Source organism: Meriones unguiculatus, chromosome 15, assembly GCF_030254825.1.
Source record: "Meriones unguiculatus strain TT.TT164.6M chromosome 15, Bangor_MerUng_6.1, whole genome shotgun sequence".
Classification (NCBI taxonomy): Eukaryota; Metazoa; Chordata; class Mammalia; order Rodentia; family Muridae; genus Meriones; species Meriones unguiculatus.
This window is the reverse complement of record NC_083362.1, coordinates 3,107,411-3,124,898: the sequence shown is the minus strand read 5'-3', so window position 1 is coordinate 3,124,898 and position 17,488 is coordinate 3,107,411. Positions and strand designations below refer to the sequence as shown.

The 17,488-nt window shown below is 57.4% G+C and overlaps 2 protein-coding genes across 7 annotated transcripts in view; one reads left to right on the top strand and one right to left on the bottom strand.

The window, feature by feature from the left end:
* Nucleotides 1-17,488, top strand: part of C15H7orf50 (chromosome 15 C7orf50 homolog) — a 96,121-nt gene that overhangs the window by 57,464 nt on the left and 21,169 nt on the right. Inside the window, exon 1 of one of the 4 annotated variants that reach the window (XM_060367986.1) lies at nt 6,166-6,327. The exons of the other annotated variants lie outside the window; for them this stretch is intronic. Coding sequence (XP_060223969.1) covers nt 6,265-6,327 — 63 coding nt within the window. The 5' untranslated portion in view covers nt 6,166-6,264. Of the gene's footprint in view, nt 1-6,165; nt 6,328-17,488 lie in introns of those variants that run through there. 4 annotated transcript variants of the gene reach the window in all.
* Nucleotides 1,042-16,058, bottom strand: Gpr146 (G protein-coupled receptor 146). 3 transcript variants are annotated; one of them, XM_060367982.1, is made up of 2 exons: nt 15,935-16,058; nt 1,042-5,039 (listed from the first exon to the last, which is right to left on the bottom strand). In XM_060367982.1, the coding sequence occupies exon 2, from the start codon at nt 5,012-5,014 to the stop codon at nt 4,016-4,018; it is 999 nt and encodes a 332-aa protein (XP_060223965.1). In that variant the 5' UTR covers nt 5,015-5,039; nt 15,935-16,058; the 3' UTR covers nt 1,042-4,015. The 3 variants fall into 3 exon arrangements, with proteins under 3 accessions (XP_060223965.1, XP_021496406.1, XP_021496407.1); XM_021640731.2 differs by lacking the exon at nt 15,935-16,058 and adding an exon at nt 15,169-15,852; XM_021640732.2 differs by lacking the exon at nt 15,935-16,058 and adding an exon at nt 7,131-9,322.

Below are 17,488 nucleotides of genomic sequence, written 5' to 3'. Positions count from 1 at the left end.
CTTACTGATGGCACCAGGGCTGTTTTCATAGGCAGCATTCCCAGGCTCTCACTCGTTCACTTATGTCATCCAGCACTGTGTGCTGCCGGGACGGGCCCTCCCCTACATGCCAGGAGCCTTGGTGGAGCTGGTAGGTCATCAAGAGACCCTCAGCCTGTGCCTAAAGATGGGTGACATTTGGGGAAGAAGTGGGCGGTGCATGGGTGTAGCCTTGGTAACTGAGCTAGCTGAGTGACAGGTCCAAGTTCCGTTTGTCACCCATAAGTCTTGTAACCACAGGGCACGTGACATCGGAGCAGCTCTTGGTCTATCCGCTTAATGTAATTCTGTAGACAAGGTAAAGTAAAAATGTTGAGGTTTATAGTATGAGTGGAAACAATCTTTTAAAGAAAGATTTGTGTCATTTATCTATGTGTGTTCCCATGTAGGCCAGAAGAGGGTGTCAACAGATCCCCTAGAAGGGAGCCAGCGCGTGGGTTCAGGGGGTTGAAGGCAGGTCCTCGGGAAGAAGAGCCAGTGGTGGTGGTTTTCAAGCCAGGGTTTCTCTGTGTAGCCCTGGCTGTCCTGACTTGCTGTGTAGACCAGACTGAACTCAGAGATCCACCTGCCTCTGCCTCCTCCCATGAAGAGTGCTGGGATCACAGGCGTGCGTCACCAAACCTGGCTTACAGCCAGCGCTCTTCATCACTCCAGCCCTGAAGCAACCCTTTTTTATCCTGTGAGAGGGTCTCCTGTAGCCAAGGATGATCTGAACTCCTTACCTCCCTGATAATGGACTTCTAAGCACGCATCACCACAGTAGGGCCGTGCAGGCGCCGGAGACCAGACCCGGGCTTTGTGTATGCCAGAGCAGTCCCCCACTGGGCTGCATCCTCAGCCAAGAAACAACCAGTTTGAAGGCACTTTGCTTGCTGGTTCCTGATGCACATCACCCCTAGAAACGCACATTTTAGGAAATCAGACATTGGTGTGCTGGTACAAAGCCCTGGAGTTTGAGTCTCCGCACCATTAAAAAAAAAAAAAGAAAAAGGAAGCAGGGTGTTGAGTGTTAAATAATTTAATAGTCGTCAAGATGTGTGAATCTCATCAGTAGTTTCTTTTTCACATTCACAGAATTTCGGCAAATGGAACCATCCACGGGGGACGGGGGAATAGACCAGGAATAAGAATGTTCCCATATGTTCCCACAGGCTTAAAACCCAAGAACTGGACATGCAGTTTAAGGTCATAACTTCTCTCTGGTCTGACCTCTGCCACGTGCTCTCCCCAACAGAACAGGTGTCTGTCGGTTCCTGGGTACATCTGCCCCAGGGAGCAATGGGTCTGCTTTCCTGCGTCATGCCATGTGGCATCGTGAAGGAAGCCCAAGAAAAGTTCACTCTCTGGAATCCTAAGTATTGACGTGCAGCAAGTTTTCGTGTGAGTTACTGAAAATAAAAGCATTCATCGTAAACTGTAACCATCAAGAAGTGATGACAGCCGAATGAATGATCCTTGGGGAAAAGTGTTCTTCTGCCTGGCACCTTAAACTCACGCAAGAAAGAATCACTGAGTCTCTCTCTCTCTCACACACACACACACACACACACACACACACACCCCACATCACCCACTCACCACACACCCACAGTGCACACCCACAACACCCACACCCACCCCCCCACACCACATCACATACACCCCACACATACATACCACACCCACTCACCACACACACAGTGCACACCCATAACACCCACACCACACACACATACACACACACACCCCACATCACATACACCCACACATACATACCACACCCACTCACCACACACACAGTGCACACCCATAACACCCACACCACTGCAGTAACCTCTATGTGCTGTAGGTTCTTTCCTGCTTTGGGAGGTGCAAGGCAGAAGACTTGGGGAACAGACAGTGGGGGCCCCCGGGATGAGCGAAGGACAGGGTCACAGACAGCAAAGGTCAGAGCATGAGTAACTTGAGCGCTTGGGCATCTGTGGTGGAAGGCTGGGGCAAGGAGGAGGTTCTGGCCGGGAGGGCGCTTCGTTCCAGGGCCTCTCTACAGCGAAAGGGTCTGCACTGCAGATGGCCACCACTCCCAGGCAGGCATCCGGGTGTCCACTGAGCTACCCCTGCAGGACAAGTACAGCTGATGCCAGTCACAGGGTCCTGGCTTCCAGTCCCTCAAGGGTCCCCTAGAACCAGGCCAGTTTGAACCTAAGGCCACTGAGAAAGTGCGACAGAGGAATGTGATTTGAGCCATTCCCCGCTTTGCTTGGGATGGCCGGGATGGAGGATTCCAGGGCACAGAGTCCCCCCAAGGACGTCTGCCTGGAGCAAAGGGTGTGAAATGGTCAGCAAAGGCAGGGACTGCCTTAAACCGGGGCACCACGTCACAGGCAGCCCCGCCCACCTGGATCTCATTTCCCCTATGACCCACAAAGCTCAGGCTGCCCTTTGCTTGCCCTGACCTTGATCCCCAGGCTTGCTCTCACCCATAGGAGAATTACAGTTGGCCTGCAGGCCAGGCCCAGCTAGAACCTTCATGGTGAGAGGTCTTGTTTCCTCAACAAGCATTAAAGTGGTCAGTGTGGCCATCAGGATGGGAAGCCTGGCAGCCATTAGAGTCTCGGGGCCTTCACTCAGCTGCCCACCTGGCGGGGAAGGGCAGGGAACATCAGGCTTGCCACTTTAAAGACCTCAAAACAAAACCCTACAGCCATAAGCAACTCTGAAGGCTCTTGTCTAACCTGGCCCTGTGGTTTATTCACGGGGAGCCGAGCCCCACAGAACATGCCCAGTGGACCACAGCCAGGGCTGAGGACCTCATCTATCTCCCTAGTTCTCCTAAGGCAAACTAATTCAGGCAGTCACCATCTGAGGAAATGTAGTTTGCACAGATAGCTACTAAACTAAAGCCACTAAGTCATAGCTGAAGTTCCCAAGCAGCCAGGACCAGCCTCGGGGACATGTAGGAAGGCCACGGAGTCCAGACCACACCAGCCTTCCGAGGAAACAGCCAGGTTAGCTCTCTGAAAACGGGGAGCAGGGAGCTGTGGGCCTGCAGGGTAGCCCTGAAGAATGGGGTGGTGGCAGCAACAGGATGGGGAGGGAGGGAGTTCTTTTCATGCCCACGGTAAACAATTACCAAATACAAGGATGGCAAACGGCCCCAGAGGCACATGGGGGAGGCCTGGACCCAGACATCTGTGGGGGTGAACCTGGTCGCATACCACCCCACAGCTGTGTGAAACTGGCCAGGCAGGGCCCTTCCCCCTGATGCTGGTTGTCCTACCGTCCTGCCTTTCCCATCCATGCCCAGCTAACGCTTTATCACCTCAGAACTTTCTCTCTTCCATTTCTTCATGTGCATACACTGAGGCACTGGAAAGCCAGGCCTATCCTGAGACCATTTCTCGGTAGAGGAGAGGCTGTGGCTGGGGAGGGGCCCGTGCTCCACCGCTGCCACTGTCAGCGATGACCGTGTAGCCGAAGCAGGCCTCACAGGGACACTGTCCTGTCCTCAGGCTAGAACACTGATACCAGCGACAGCCACGTTCCTCTGTCCTGCCTGCATCTGAACACTAGGCATTTTTCTAACACTTTTTATTTAAAAAAATAAGAGGGGAATCAAGTATTGTGTCAATACGAAGTATAAATACTGGCTTTAGATTTCATCACTTCATTTAGAAAGCCCAAATACCAGGGAGGGTCAGCCTGCTTGTGAGGACATGGACCTTGAAGCTATCCCTGGGAGGAAGGCACACACCTTGGGGGGAAGGTGGGAAGGTTAGTTAGAAGCAGCCTATTCGCACAAGGCACCACCACTTTCCACACTGCGGCTTAAGACCAAGACTGGCCTTTCAGGAGAAGATAGAAAATGTCAGGAGAAATGCACCCCTGTGCCATCCTGCCTAAAGCATGGGGACAGAAGCGCCGTGCGCCTGGGGAACAGTGCTACGCTTCCAGTTGGATTTTAGTGTTCCTCGCCGACCAGGGAGGGAGGGGCCAGCTACGCCCCCATCACCTGCTGCACGGCCGCAGGGTCTGGGGAGCAGTGCCGGCGTCCACAGGGCATTTTCCTCAGCAGCCGCCGGAGCTTGCTGGGGAAGGCCCTGTTGATGTAACGGTAGAGCAGCGGCGTCACGGAGCTGCTCGAGAAGGCCAGGAACCTGGCCAGGTCCTTGGCAACCTGCAGGATGCCCAGGTAGTGCCCTTCCACGGGCCTCCCCCGCGCGGCCAGCACCGTGTGCCCCAGGCTCAGGTAGTAAGGTGTCCAGAGTCCAAATTGTGTGCACACGGTCGCCACCAGCAGCCTGTGCACCGAGGGGTCCAGCCTGCTGGTGTCTTGGTCCAGGGCCGTGTCTCCCTTCCCAATCCTGGAGATGAGCGCGAGCGCGTACAGCACGGCCAGACCCGGCACTACGTAGCCTATGAGCACCAGGATGGCGTCCGCCGCCTCCGTGTTCTGCATGCGGGCACACTCAGTGATTCGAGACGACACGTGGCTGCAGATGTAGAAGAGCAGGGAGGAAAAGCTGGTGAGCACTGCCCCTCCCCAGACGAAGCCGCACACGTGCCTCGTGTTGTACACGCTGGCCATGTAGGTGCGGGGCAGGGCGCGCTCGATGTAGTAGTCCAGGCTCAGCAGGGCGGTGGAGTACATGGTCACCAGGGAGGCCACGTTGAACAGGATGAGCAGCGTGACGTGGGCCTCGCTGCCGAGACTCCACAGGGCCCACCTGGAGTGGGTGGGGCCCAGCAGGTACGCCGGTGCCAGCGCCGTGAGCACCAGCCCCGCCACAGCCATGTTCACGAAGTACACGTCAGGCATGGTCATGCTGTTCTTGCTGGTCAGGTTGGCCAGCACCAGGAGGGCATTGTAGCCCAGGCCCACGGGGACGCCTGCCCCCAGGTAGAGCAGCGACAGGACCCACAGCCCCAGGCGCAGGTTCCGGCACAGCGGCTCCTCACCCCACGCTGTGCTGTTGAGTGGGCCACAGCTCCACATGGCAGCCTACGCCAGCTCCGCAGCTCTGTGGAGAGAGGAAGGGCAGGGTTAGTGCCCAGGCACCAGGAAGCTCTGTCTGTGAGGTGTCTGTGAACAGGGGGCTCCAGGCCAGACTGCTAGAGCCAGGTCTCTGAGACTTCAAGGACATCCATGGTGCGACTCCAAAGGAAACCAAAGTCCCAGGTGACCCGTCAGAGGCTTTGGAGAAACTGTTAGGAGTGTGATACGTGTGCCCTCCGGTGCCATGAATGCACCAGCGCTGCCTGTGGCTCGTCACCACCCGCAAAGCCAAGCCCCTGCTGCTTTTTGGCATCGGTTGGGGGACCCTCTGGGGATAGAACCCACAGAACCTGACACTACTTGGCTATGCCAGGCTGCCCCAACCACCATCCCCACCCGATGGCTATCCCGCTCACTCTGTCTGTCTTATGTAGAAGACATAAGCAGAGCCTGCCATCTGGTAGGATGTGGACAGACATGTCCGGTGCCACAGGGGACAGGAGGATGTGCGTGCGTGTAAGTGTGTGTGTTACACAGGAGCAGGCTGTGCCAGCACAAGCACATGTCTACACAAATGTGAGATCCGAGTGTTGCACACCTGTAGCCCCTGCACTGCACCCTGAGAGAAGGGTCCTGGGGGTGTGCGGAAGGCCCAGGCGCCTCTGGGGCCGATGCAGCTGGGGGCTGAGCATGGACACTCCAATTGTGTCCACATAATTCCCCTCAGACTGCCAAGGGCTGGCCCCTTGGCAAGCAAGTGGGTCTCTGGAGGGCGTTCCTCTTCTTCAGGGATGCCCGTTCTTTGGGGGTGGGGTGGACACTTTACATTCCAGCTATACTTTGGCTCAACCAGACCTCCTGCCCGTAAAATCAAAAAAGAAAAAGCATCCCGAGCAGACACACTGGAAGCGCGCGTTCCTGTTTCCCGGAGTGCGGGGACAAAGCGAGGAAGCCAGGCTGCTGGTGTTGGCGCTGGTCCCGCCTGGCCCGGGCCCCGCTGGGAGGAAGCACTCACCGAGGGGCTGCTCTCCGTGCGCTTTATATGGCCCACAAGAGTGAACTGACTGGGCCATGGGTTGCAGCGGTGAGAGGAGGGGCCCCTGCCCCTGTGGGGGCGCTGCTGGGGCTCGGGCTGGCGGCAGGGGGAGGAGGAGGCTCTTCAGGAGGAAAGTGGAGAACCCCACTCTACAGTCTGCTCCAGGGGGGCTGCGCGGCTGGATATCAGCCTGCCCCCTCCCCTGGTCAGGCACATGCCGTTGAGCTCAGCAGGCGATGCTAGAACCCTCCTTCAGACGCGCATGGGCGGCCACCGAGTAAGTACGCCGCAGTCCTTGCCCCCAGCAGCGAGGGCAGTGGATGACAGAAAGCAAGGCCAAGCCCTGCCCTCCTTCCAGGACAAATGCTTGCCGCCTCCTCTGCCACACAGGGGTTTCCCTTGGTGACCCCTGCCTGCTTTGGGGCTGGGGGGCTGGAGCCTGGCTGCTGGAGGGTCCTGTACACCAGCACTGTCCTGGCCTGCTCCCGAACGCGCCTCCTCTCTCTGAACGTGCCGCGTCTCTCATTTCTGGTTACCTCTGCAGGCACTGCTTTTCTGTCTCCTTCTGGTCTGCGCTGCCTCCCTGAGCACTTAGCACAGAAGCCCAGGATATCTGACACACGACTCCTATGAAAGGCTCGATGCCCAGCCCCCAAACAGGTCTCCTAGGCTGCCTGGCTTTGGTGGCCAACGGTGGCTGAACACATTGTCGGAACCTTGTGCACAGCCACGTTCCTGCTGACCTGGTGCAGCCTCAGGAACCCAGGCTTTATGGAGATTCTCCTGCCTGGTCCCCTCTAACCTTCTTCCTCAGCATGGAGACGGGGGCTGAGAGCCCACAAGTCCCCAACCCCGATGGCAGGGCCTGGGCCCTCGCTCACTCAGACCTGCCTCTGCAGCGCTTCATATACTGCACAGACCTGTCCAGGAACTCAGATTTGCCCTGTCTCTCTGTGTCTGTGAGGCTCTCCATGGTGTCGGGTCATCAGTTCTCTCCTCCCACGCGGCTGCCCTCCCTGGCCTCTTCATCCCCAGCCCCAGGCAGCCAGCAGCAGTGAGTGACAGCCGCCAGGCTCCTACCTTTATCTCAAGTCCCTCCTTCCTTCGTACTGTGGGCTCCAGAGGTCAGCAACAGGCAGCATGACAAGGCCAGCGCCTGTCTCTCGGGAACCCCGGGGCCACTCTGTGGCGGCAGCCAGCGACGCGTGAGCACCGCACACGCTCCTGCCTGCCACACTTGTTTTCCTTGAGTCAATTACTCACAAAGTTGCTGCCTCCCTTGGCAGGCACGGAGGCCCCTCCCTATCTGTGTTTACAGCTGGTTTCGAGAGGAGAGGCGGCACTTGGACAGTCTGCCCTCCAGATCAAGTGTGCTCACATCCTCTGCTCTGTGCGGGGGTGGGGTGCACCCTGCATCTGCCCTGCAGAGCATCCAGCCCCTGGGCAGGGAGGCCTGGCAGGTTGGGTACAGGCAGCCAGGTCCAGAGCAGTGTGGTTCAGTCCTGAGTCCCCTTTTCCCTTGGGGAAATGAACTGAACAGACGTTTGTCTGTAGAACTAAGGACAAAAATAGTTGGACCTCGCTGAGCCTCCGCCATAGAGATGCTGGCTGCTTTCACTGCGGGCCCAGGGACACACAAGGCTCTTTGATGGCACAGCGGTGGCACAGGGCAGGCTTAGAATTGAAAACATCAGAGCTGGGGCAGGGGGTCCCAAGCCTCCCACACGTGCGTTTCCAGATGTGTGTGCATGTGACCTGTCGGCCTACAGCCACGAAGCAGGCGGGAGCTACTTCTTGGCTACAGAATGCGCGCCTGGCGGGCACACTTGGCCCACTGCGTCCCCATGCAGCTGGTGGGCACAGCAGCTGCCCGGACTGCTAATGGCCTTCAGTGAGAAGTGGAGCAAGAGGCAGGGCTCCGGGCCCACGCTGGGCGAGCAGCTGGGCTTCAGGGAGAGCGAGCAGAGCAGTGTCTGTCTGGCTAGGACTCCCTCTGTGTTCACGTGCTGCTGGCCCCTGTGTCTGAGAGCTGCACAGTGCTGTTTATCCAGCCTGCATGCATCGCAGAGGGGCGTGTTTCTGCCAGCTTGTGGGTGCTGACCAGCTGATAAGCCTCGTCTAGGAGCTAGGGGTAACTGCTCTCCGAAATTTTCTTACTTACTAGAACTTTTATTTTAGATAAAAAAGAAAAAAAAAAGAGCCAGGATAATGCTTGCTTTCATTTATCTTCTAAAAAATGGCATTCTTTACTGTTCTCTGTGATGTTTGCTCCTAGGAGGTGACTTCTCCGGGCAGGCCTAACTGGGAGATCCCAAGAGCAGAGTGGCTGTGTGGGCTGCGTCACACATGAGTAATCATTAGAGCCTACGTCCCATCTTCTCTGCCCTGGGAATGTCCCTGTGGCCACCCCGAGAGTGTCCCCTCCCCACCTTAAGGTATAGGCTGCGGCTTGGGGAGGGACAGCTGGAGCAGCAGGCAAGCCCTCAGTACCACAGACAGTCAGTGCTTGGCTGTAAGCTCTGGCCATGGGGACCCCAAGTCTAGTCAGTTCCTCTTGGGGCTGCCTACAGTGGGACTCTGCCTGTTCAGCCTGTGGGCACCTGAACTAATGTCCGACTGAGGCCACAGTCTCCCTAGCCATAGAAGGCTATTGGGGGGCTTGCCCCCCGTGGTCTGTGAGTGTGGGTCTACTCACAGGCCTCTCAGGGTTCCTGTCTCCCTGCATCTTTGCTTCCTTCCTGTTCCTCTTGCTGCTGGAGAAGGTGGACTTCCTGTAGCCAGTGAACAATGATTCCGTTTCCACCCTCTGACCAGGGCTAGGCTGTCTTTCTAGTTAACCAGGCCATCTGGTAATTTCCTTCCTGAGAAACTGGATCACAAACCAGTGTGTGTGTAGTGGGGGATCATCTGGTGGTCTCCACAGAGGGGTACTCTGTGCCTGTCAGGTGACATCTGACTTTGCCCACTGACAGGGAAGGTGCCACCCCACATAGCAACATGGAGACAGCAGAGGTGGAGTCAGCCTGGAGAGTGCTCCCAGAATGTGTTACATGCTGCCCATTTTCATCTGCAAGCTGCCCGAGAGAGCGCAGTGTTTATTCAGAACCCAACTTCTGGGGTCCTGGCAACTGCTGTCAGCCCCTCTTCAGTGGACCAGGGCGAAAACATTCCCTCCTGTCACAAAGCGCTGCCCAGCAGCCCAGCCCAAGCTTGAGCATGCTCTGCCCCTCACCTTTCAGCCCTCTCTCCCAGCACTACCCTCCTCCTCCTCTTCCCACCAGACCCTGCCCTCATCACACCTTCCATTCTTGCTTTTGGCTGTTCCCATCCCTGAAACCCTCCCCCACAATTCCTGCCATACCGAGGTCTCTTTTGGTTCCCACACACCTCTCAAGCCATGCCAGCCCCTGACCCTATCTCCTAGTCAATGCCCTGTCACTCCTGCTGGTTGCCAGTCTTGACTTGGCAGCCACAGGCTCCTCCAAATCACAGCCCCACCTTGCTAAGTCCTCCAGCCAGCTCTGGGTGGCCCCCACCCCATCAGTGGGCTTTGGTTCCCTCTGACCTCCCTGTCTCTGAAGGCCTGCTAGCTTCAGGCTCCACTGAGCCTGGATATGTCCACCGCAGGGGACACTGGGGCAGCCCACATGACCTGGGAGGTGCTGCCCACTAACCCTCAGGATCTGGCCAACCCCAGGCCATCTTTAATGGGAGCCCTTCTGTAGTAGGTCAGCAGTCTATCCTTCTGACCATCCCCTCACCTAAGCATGGGGAACCTCAGCTAAGAAGGCAGGGGAGCCAGGCCCACATAGGCCTCAGGCTACCCAGGGAGACTGCAGTTAGTTCATTAACAAATTCATTAACAAGCTAGTGATCGCTTGCCCTTTCTCAGACTTGCTTTTGTTTTCTTAATTGCATTCATAAAAGAGTAAGGGGGCAGATCAGTTGGCAAAGCGCTTGCTGTGCAAACGTGAGAGGACCTGGGCTCCAGCATTTGTGTGAGAAGCCGGTGACTGTGTATGTGTGTAACTCCAGCATGGGGGAAGCAGAGACAGGCAGATCCCCAGAGCTTGCTGGCCAGCCCATCAGGATGACTCGGTGAGCTCCGGCTCCCCCGAGACTGTCTTCAGAAATAAAACAGAGACCCATGGGAGAGTGCACGGATATTGATCCCTGGCCTCCACATTCTTGTACACTGTATGCACACGCACATGTGCACACCATGAGACAAGCAACAGCTAACACAACCTCAGGTTGAAGGCACTTAAGGTTCCAGCATGTGGAGTCAGCAGGGGACGAAGGAGAAGGCAAGGAGGCCAGCCTGACTGGGGCAGGGGCCACTCCTGGCTGTGTGTGGCAGCAGTCCTCACTCAGCCGGACCCCTCTGCCAGTTGGCTTCCTGCCCTCTCTTCCTCAGCCCCACAAAGCAGCAAAGGGAGGGGCAGGGCGTGGTGTCAAGAGGGCTGAGATCAGCTGGAGGACCAGAGCAGGCGTCAGGACCAGGGAGGCAGGAGGGTGACTCTAGCCTGTGAGGCCCCTCGCCAGCACTGAGGCTCACCTCGGTGCCTGAGCCAGGTGACCGGAGGGAATGACAGTGGCTGTAAAGACCGTCCCTCGCCCCAGCCAGGGTGGCAGCTCAGAATAGCTACAAGAACTTGGGGCTCTGCATTCCTGTTTCCTGCCCAAGCCGCCTTGCTGACTCTGGGGTGACCTCGGCCAACCTGTTGATCACCCTTCCAAGCCCGACAGAAAGGCCGGGTAATGAGCACCGCCTCCATCCGGGTGGGGTGAGGCCTAATTAGCACTTGGAGCTGAGCAGGCCGGTGGGCGCATAGGCGGTGGCTCTTTCCCTTCAGACACCGCCCTCCGGGTTCTGAGGTCTCCTGCTGAGCAGTCCTCCGTGTCCAGCGCCCTTCTGCCCTTCTTGGCGGAAGGCAGGGACGCCTTCCTGAAGCCGGTTAGCAGAAGGAAAGATCTGATGCATCCGCACTCTCCTGTGCCTCCTCATTTCTCCCTCATCCTGGGCCTTCCAGGAGGACAGGGAAAGTAACCCCATCTGGATCCCAGCCCACAGGGACCTGCAAAACGGGGGTCTTGGCACAAGCAAAGCTGTTCTGAGATGACTCGCAGTCCCAAGAGGTACCTGTCCAGGTGGGGAGGTTCCCTGCCTCACTCTAGGTCCTGAGGGCGTAACTCTGGGGTCTTGGACTTTGATGAGGCTAGGGTCTCATTAGGTAGCCCAGGCTGGCCTCAAATTGTGACCCTCCTGCCACTGCTGCCTGAGCACTGGGAGCCCAGGTTCACCCTTAGACGAGCACGCCTGGCCAGGGCACTGTGCTGCCAGTCAGCAGGTCCCAGCTCAGAGCTGGGTGCAGGTGGGAGTGAAACACGCCCTGTGGTGCGGCGCGGCGCGTGCACAGCCACCTCGCAGCATCTGTGGTCACCAGAGGATCCGGGGCCTGAGCATCAGACAAGCTCTCTCCCTTAATTGTGGCAAGGGCTAAGTTGAGAGTGGTGACTGGGCCTGGTGTTAGCATGGGAGAGGGATTGGCACACGATGGGTCCTGTCCCCTCAGAGCACCCACGGCCTCTGTGTCACCAACAGGCCACATCAGGGCGCTTCAGACACAGTTGTGCTAGCCTTCAATAGAGGGTGGGCTTTTTGTTTTCATCTTAAGCAGGGTTTCAGTCTGAAGATCAGGCTTGCCTTGAATTCATAATCCTCCTGTCTCAGCCTCCTGTTTGCTGGGATTACGGGCATGAGCTGCTCTGCCAAGCCCTAAGTCACACCCTTCCGTACAGATTAGACGCTGGCCTGATGGCCTGATGCGTGCCGCGCTGCAGGAGGGGCTGTGAAAATGGACGTGGGGTAATGAGCCTGTGCTGTGAGCCTGTGCACAGAGCTCTGGAAGCTTAGCCCCTCCTCCTGCGACAGAACGCAGCAGGAGTGAGGCTCCCCTGACAGCCCTCTGCCTCCAGACTCCGCCCCTCTGGCTAGCAGGCCCCTCCCATCCTGTCCCTCAGTCTTCCCACTTTAGACTCCTCCTAAGCATGGGGGCGGGGGGCACGGGGTGGGAGCTAAGACACTAAGGTGCTTGATAAGTGCAGGAAACACTGGGCACAGAGCTCTAGCCTTTACCCCCTGCGGTCATGAGAGCAACAGAAGCTGGTCTGTGACCTTTTGCTCAGACTCTGTCAACTGACACATGGAAGAGGGAGGTAGAGGGAGGATGGCCATGAGAGCATGTGAGCCTTCATGGGCGATGGCGGCGGTGCAGCCACCAGGGCAGATGTCAAGGAGGACCTTCCAAAATTCACTCTGGCTTCCCCCTACATGGCCATCAGGTGGCAGCGGCCCTGCAAGTGTCTTGCCTGCTCTGGCTTGGGGCTCGATGATGGCACAGTGAGCTTCCCGATGTTTCTCTAGTATTAAACCACAGGATAAACAACTGGCTTCGCTGGCCTGTGTTCACTGCTTTCTGCGGGATGGGGAAGGGAAGGGCTGGGGGTAGGGAGGGTTGTTTTATGCTCGACAGTAACTTAAAATTCTTGCGGCTCTGTGCCATTTCACGGGGTTCCCAGCTCAGCAGTACACAGCAGTGAGCCCGCTCGTGGGCAAAACTGACAAGGGCAGGAGTCCATTCTCAGACTAGCTGCGAAAGCACTTACATGTGAGCACTGACTTTTTTTTTTTTTTTTTTTTTTTATGCCTTTTTAAAAAGAAGAGTCCCTGGGGCCTAAATTAGCCTGTTACTAGTGAATTCCTCTAACTACAGCATAACCAGATCCAGTGAAAAATAGTGATTTGCTGTGGCCCTGGGCAGCCAGTAGCCCGGAGGGGACGGACAGGGACAGGCCCCTGTTCCTGAGTGGCTGGGCGCACACGCATCCGACACTCCATGGTTCATCTTGCCTGTCACAGAGGAAGCCCCGCCTCTGTTGTTCAGGGGCATCTCTGTAACCTGCTGCCCCACAACGCAGGCTGGCACCACTTGTCTACCAGGTGTGGTGGCACAAGCTTGATACCCTACCTACTTGGGAGGCTAGGGCGGACGAGTCCGTTTAAAGTCAGTCGGGGCTACAGAGTAACAATGTAAGAGCAGCCTGGGCAACTAGGGAGAGACCCTGCCTCAAAGTCAACAGGCTGCCAGGCTTATCAGATCATCTGCCCAGACTCCCCAGTGAGAGGCCGAGGGTGACTCAGCGGTCACCCCAAGACCGCCTGCCCACCATGCTCAGTGCGGTCCTGGCTTCCACCCAATGCCACTGAAAAGAGAGGGGAGTGGAAAAGCCTACTTTTCATTACAGGTCCTGACCTACCTAGGTCCTTGCTCCCCATTCATCTAGTGGAACACCTCTCTGACCCCTGTCCCCACAGGCCCTCAGCCAGGCATGGGACGACACCATCTCCCATTCCAGCCTTGGAGATGGTGAGGCGTTTCTGCTGTGCCCTAGTGCCTGGCTGAAGATATGTAAACGAAAGGACAGCAGGCTAGACTGTGGACACATAGGCGGCGCCCCCTCTGCAGGACTGTGGTCACACCCTAAATTCTTCCTAAATTCTATGTGGTCGGTCACCTCAGGCCTTCAGCTGCTGTGGACCCAATGGCTTGTCATGAGGCAACCTGCTGGCTCTGCGCCAGGCGACCCTCAACTTTGGCTGTAAGTTTTTAAACAAATTGCTTCAAAAAATGACTTCTAGATGTTTCCGTCCCTCTATAGTGAGGATCAGAAGCCTTGGCAAGCACCACTCAGCCGTGGGAGCTCACGCCTCAGGAAGGCAGAGGCTGTGGCAGGCAGGCTCTCTGTGCACGCGGATTGCGCAGGCTGATTCCTGTAGCCACCCCTGCGCCTTCCTGGCATGTGATAAGAAAGCTGAATGACGTACATGAGTGATTTTGATTCTCACAGCCTTTTGTTTTTCACAGTTCACAACACATAAAAAGGAGCACGGGCCAGGCGGCCTGCCTCAGATGCACTGGGCACAGCACCCTGTCTGCGTGCAGAGGAGCCACCCGCTGCCAGCTGCAGGAAAGCTGGGTGGGGACAGATAGGCCAACACCAGACTACATCTCCCTAAGTGGGAACCTGGAGGAAGACAGACCTGGTTCTTTAGCTCCGTTTACTAGATAAACTCCTTTCCCTGACTATCACAATCTGAGACCTTTTCAGACACAAGACAGGGAGGGGGATAAGATGAGGGGGACAGACAAGGAAATAAATAGAGGCACCCTTAGAACTGCAAGGAGCAAACAGATGAGGTCTCCATTTCAGTCACTGGGTAGGCATGCACCCCATCTGGGCCCCCAGAACCCAGCTTTTAAAACAACTGGGGGGGGGGGGGCTTCGCCTGCAGGGAAGTGCTCAAAGCCACCCATCTTATCTCGGCTCTGCTGGTAATTTTTACTCAACATGTCACATTTGCTCCGATCACAACAGTCCTCCCTCCAATAGCTTTACTCTGGCCCTAACTCAAACGGGGAAACTGCTAGCATTCCTGCTGGTTCGTAGGAGGGTGCCCAGGGTGGACCCTGGGGTGCACAGCTTGCCTGCCCCATGTCACCCTGCCCCTCTGCTTTGTCTTAGGATGCGGGAATCTGTCAGCAACATCTCAGAACATCCCTCTGCAAACAGTCCCCTCTGCTCTTTGAAGCCTCTGTGGGGTTTGGAGTCCTGGGCCTTTGAGAGCCTCTGGACAGATGTGACCCAGTGCTGGCCAGCCAGACATGTGGGTTAGAGAAAGCCCTGCTTTGGCTACAGGGAAGCTAAGAGCCTGCAGGCAGGAGGAAGTAACTAGGGCAGGGAAACCAGAAGTTCAGTCGTGAGCACTTACTTTGTAGACCTATAGTCACCAACTCCACAGAGGCACGGCCTTGATGTGTCTCAGGATGTTGGGGTCATTAAAGGAGGGAATCATTGGCACTTCAGAATTCCAAGGGATCTCATGGGGTGAGGAGAGCAAGCCCAGGGAGCAGCAAGCCACTCCTGCGGCCTGCCAACCCCCAGGCATCTCTCCCCCAGCCCCCGACTTGGCACATGCCAGTTACGCACAGCCGGGTGGATCTGCTCAGCCTACACATCCTGACCTGAATTCCCTCCCATTAGGTTTGGGTCTCACCTTTCTTCACGAGGCCATTCACAAGTCACAGGGGCACCGCGTCTGCTCTGACACACGTGCTCTGGAAGGCACCTGAGGCCCTGGCCCTTGTGGAAGTTCTTCCAAGAGCTACATGACAGGTCATGGGTAATGTGACCGTACCCTTGGTGTAATTATTAATAGTGTCTCTGCGCTCTCGGTGATAGTGTCTGGTCCCTGTGGCCTCGGGACATGTCCGGAGCCGATTCAATGGTATTAATTTAAAGCTAGCTTGTGCTCAGGTTCTCAGTGCCTCTGATACATTCGGAGATGCGGGGGTGGAAACTGATGTCGGGCTGCTGGGTCAGGACAGAAGCAGGAATGCAGCTCTCAAAAGCATAATCACTGACGGGGCGCGCTAAAGTGGCAGGTGCTGTTCCGGACAGCGGGCGCTAAGTTAGCCCTAGTCAGCATGCCTGCGGACAGGAGCTCTATCCCTTCACCTGCCGTTTCTAGTTGCTGGCATTGCCTCCCGTGCCCAGTGGCTGTCCAGGCGGATGGCACAAGTTCCGCTATCTCTACACAGAGGTTCCACATCTCCTGACGCTCTTAAGCATCAAAAGGGACGAAGACGGTAACCGGAGCGTCCCAGGAGAGCCCGTCCTCTTAGGCGGGCAGCAGACCCGCCGCCCGCTGGGGGTTCAGGACCGCACGCCCGGCCCCTGGCGCCCGCCCAGCGCTGCCTGGCGCGGTTCCCTCCCGCCCGGGACGGAGCTCTCAGGGGCTCCCCGCCCCGGGCCCCACTCACCGCTCGCTGGGCGGCGGCCCCGCGCACCGGCCGCGGGCGGGCAGCTGGGCTCGCAGGAGGCAGCGGAGCTCACGGCGCGCACGCCGCGGGGGCTGTGTACACACGTGACTCCATCCCGCCCCACCCCCGGACCCCCCCCCCCCCCGCCTTTGGAGCAACGCCGCTAGGCCCCGCCCCCTCTCCCGACCCACGGCTCCTGAGGCCCCGCCCCTTTCTTGGCGCCGTTGCCTAGTTTCCGCAGGCCCCGCCCCCAGCCCGAACGGCCAGTCCCCGAGGCCACCCCTGGCCGCTGGAACGCAGGCCGGCCGTGCACCTGCCCCCATCCAAGTCTGTACTCTCCACGGCCCGAGCCTCCCGGACCTAGAGGCTCCTAGGCGGAACTGTCGCGGGAGGGCAGTCTGACCCACTGTAGGTGCTGCCCGACGTGAAAGTGCAAAGGAAAGGATGCCGTTTACAGTATTTGCCGAAGTTCAGGAAGCCCTGCCTCTCATCTTCAGACAAAACATAAGCCAGAGGCGGTGCATGGTGCAATCCCAGCACTCGGGAGGTAGAGCAGGGGGGGTCAGAAGTTCAAGGCTGTCCTTGGAGGCATAGTGACTTGAAGGGCATCCTGGGACACATGAGATCTTGTCTTAAAAAACAAACAACAACACACACACACTGGAGATAGCCAGCTGGACATGGCGGTGCCCATCCGTAATGTCAGCGCTCCAGGAGAGAGGCAAAGAGGACTGCCATAAATCCACGGCTGGTGTGGCCTCAACAGCAAATTCTGGGTCAGCTGGGGTTACAAAGCAAGACTGTCGAAACAGGACGGTCCAGGAGGGCCCCGGAGTGATCGTCCAGTCAGGCACAGGAACTGTGTCTCATCTCGGGACTGGTGTCAGAAAGACGGAGGGTGGTAGCATGTGCTATATTCCCAGGGCTGGGGCGGTGGCGGGCGGTCCCTGGGGGCCCCTTGGCCAGCCTAGCTTACTTGCTTGTTTCAGCCCACCACCACCCCAACAAACAACGCTGTCTTATAAAGACAAGGTGGACAGCTCCTGAGGAATGGCAGCTGAGTTGACCTCTGGCCTCCGTAGGCGCACATATAAAAGAACCATAAATAAAGAACCTGAGCCTTCAAGGTTTTCTGGTCAGAGCCTGGGCTGGATTGCCCATCTCTGAGTGTCAGGCCTCCAGGGACCTGCCAGAGGCTTCATTCACGACTGAGGAGAGCTGTAGGCTAGCTCAGCCTCCCAGTGCAGACAGCCTCCTGCTGTGCCAGCTAGCCCTGGACTAGACTTCTTGGTCGTGGTGGAGGTGTGTGAAGCTGTGTCTGACCTCCTTCTCCGGGGCTGGCTTTGAAAATCGCATGGAGTTGGCCTCCCTTGTGCCGCAGGGGTCAGGCGCGGCCCCTGCTCAGGCTTCATTCGTGCCATGTACGCTGTGGTCACGAGTCTGTATGCCGCAGCCCAGTGCCCTGCTGAGGCCCAGCACCATGGAAACGCCGGAACTTCCCCTCCCGGGCCACATTCTTGGAACTTGGCAGGTCTTCCTGGCTGTTCTGGAGTG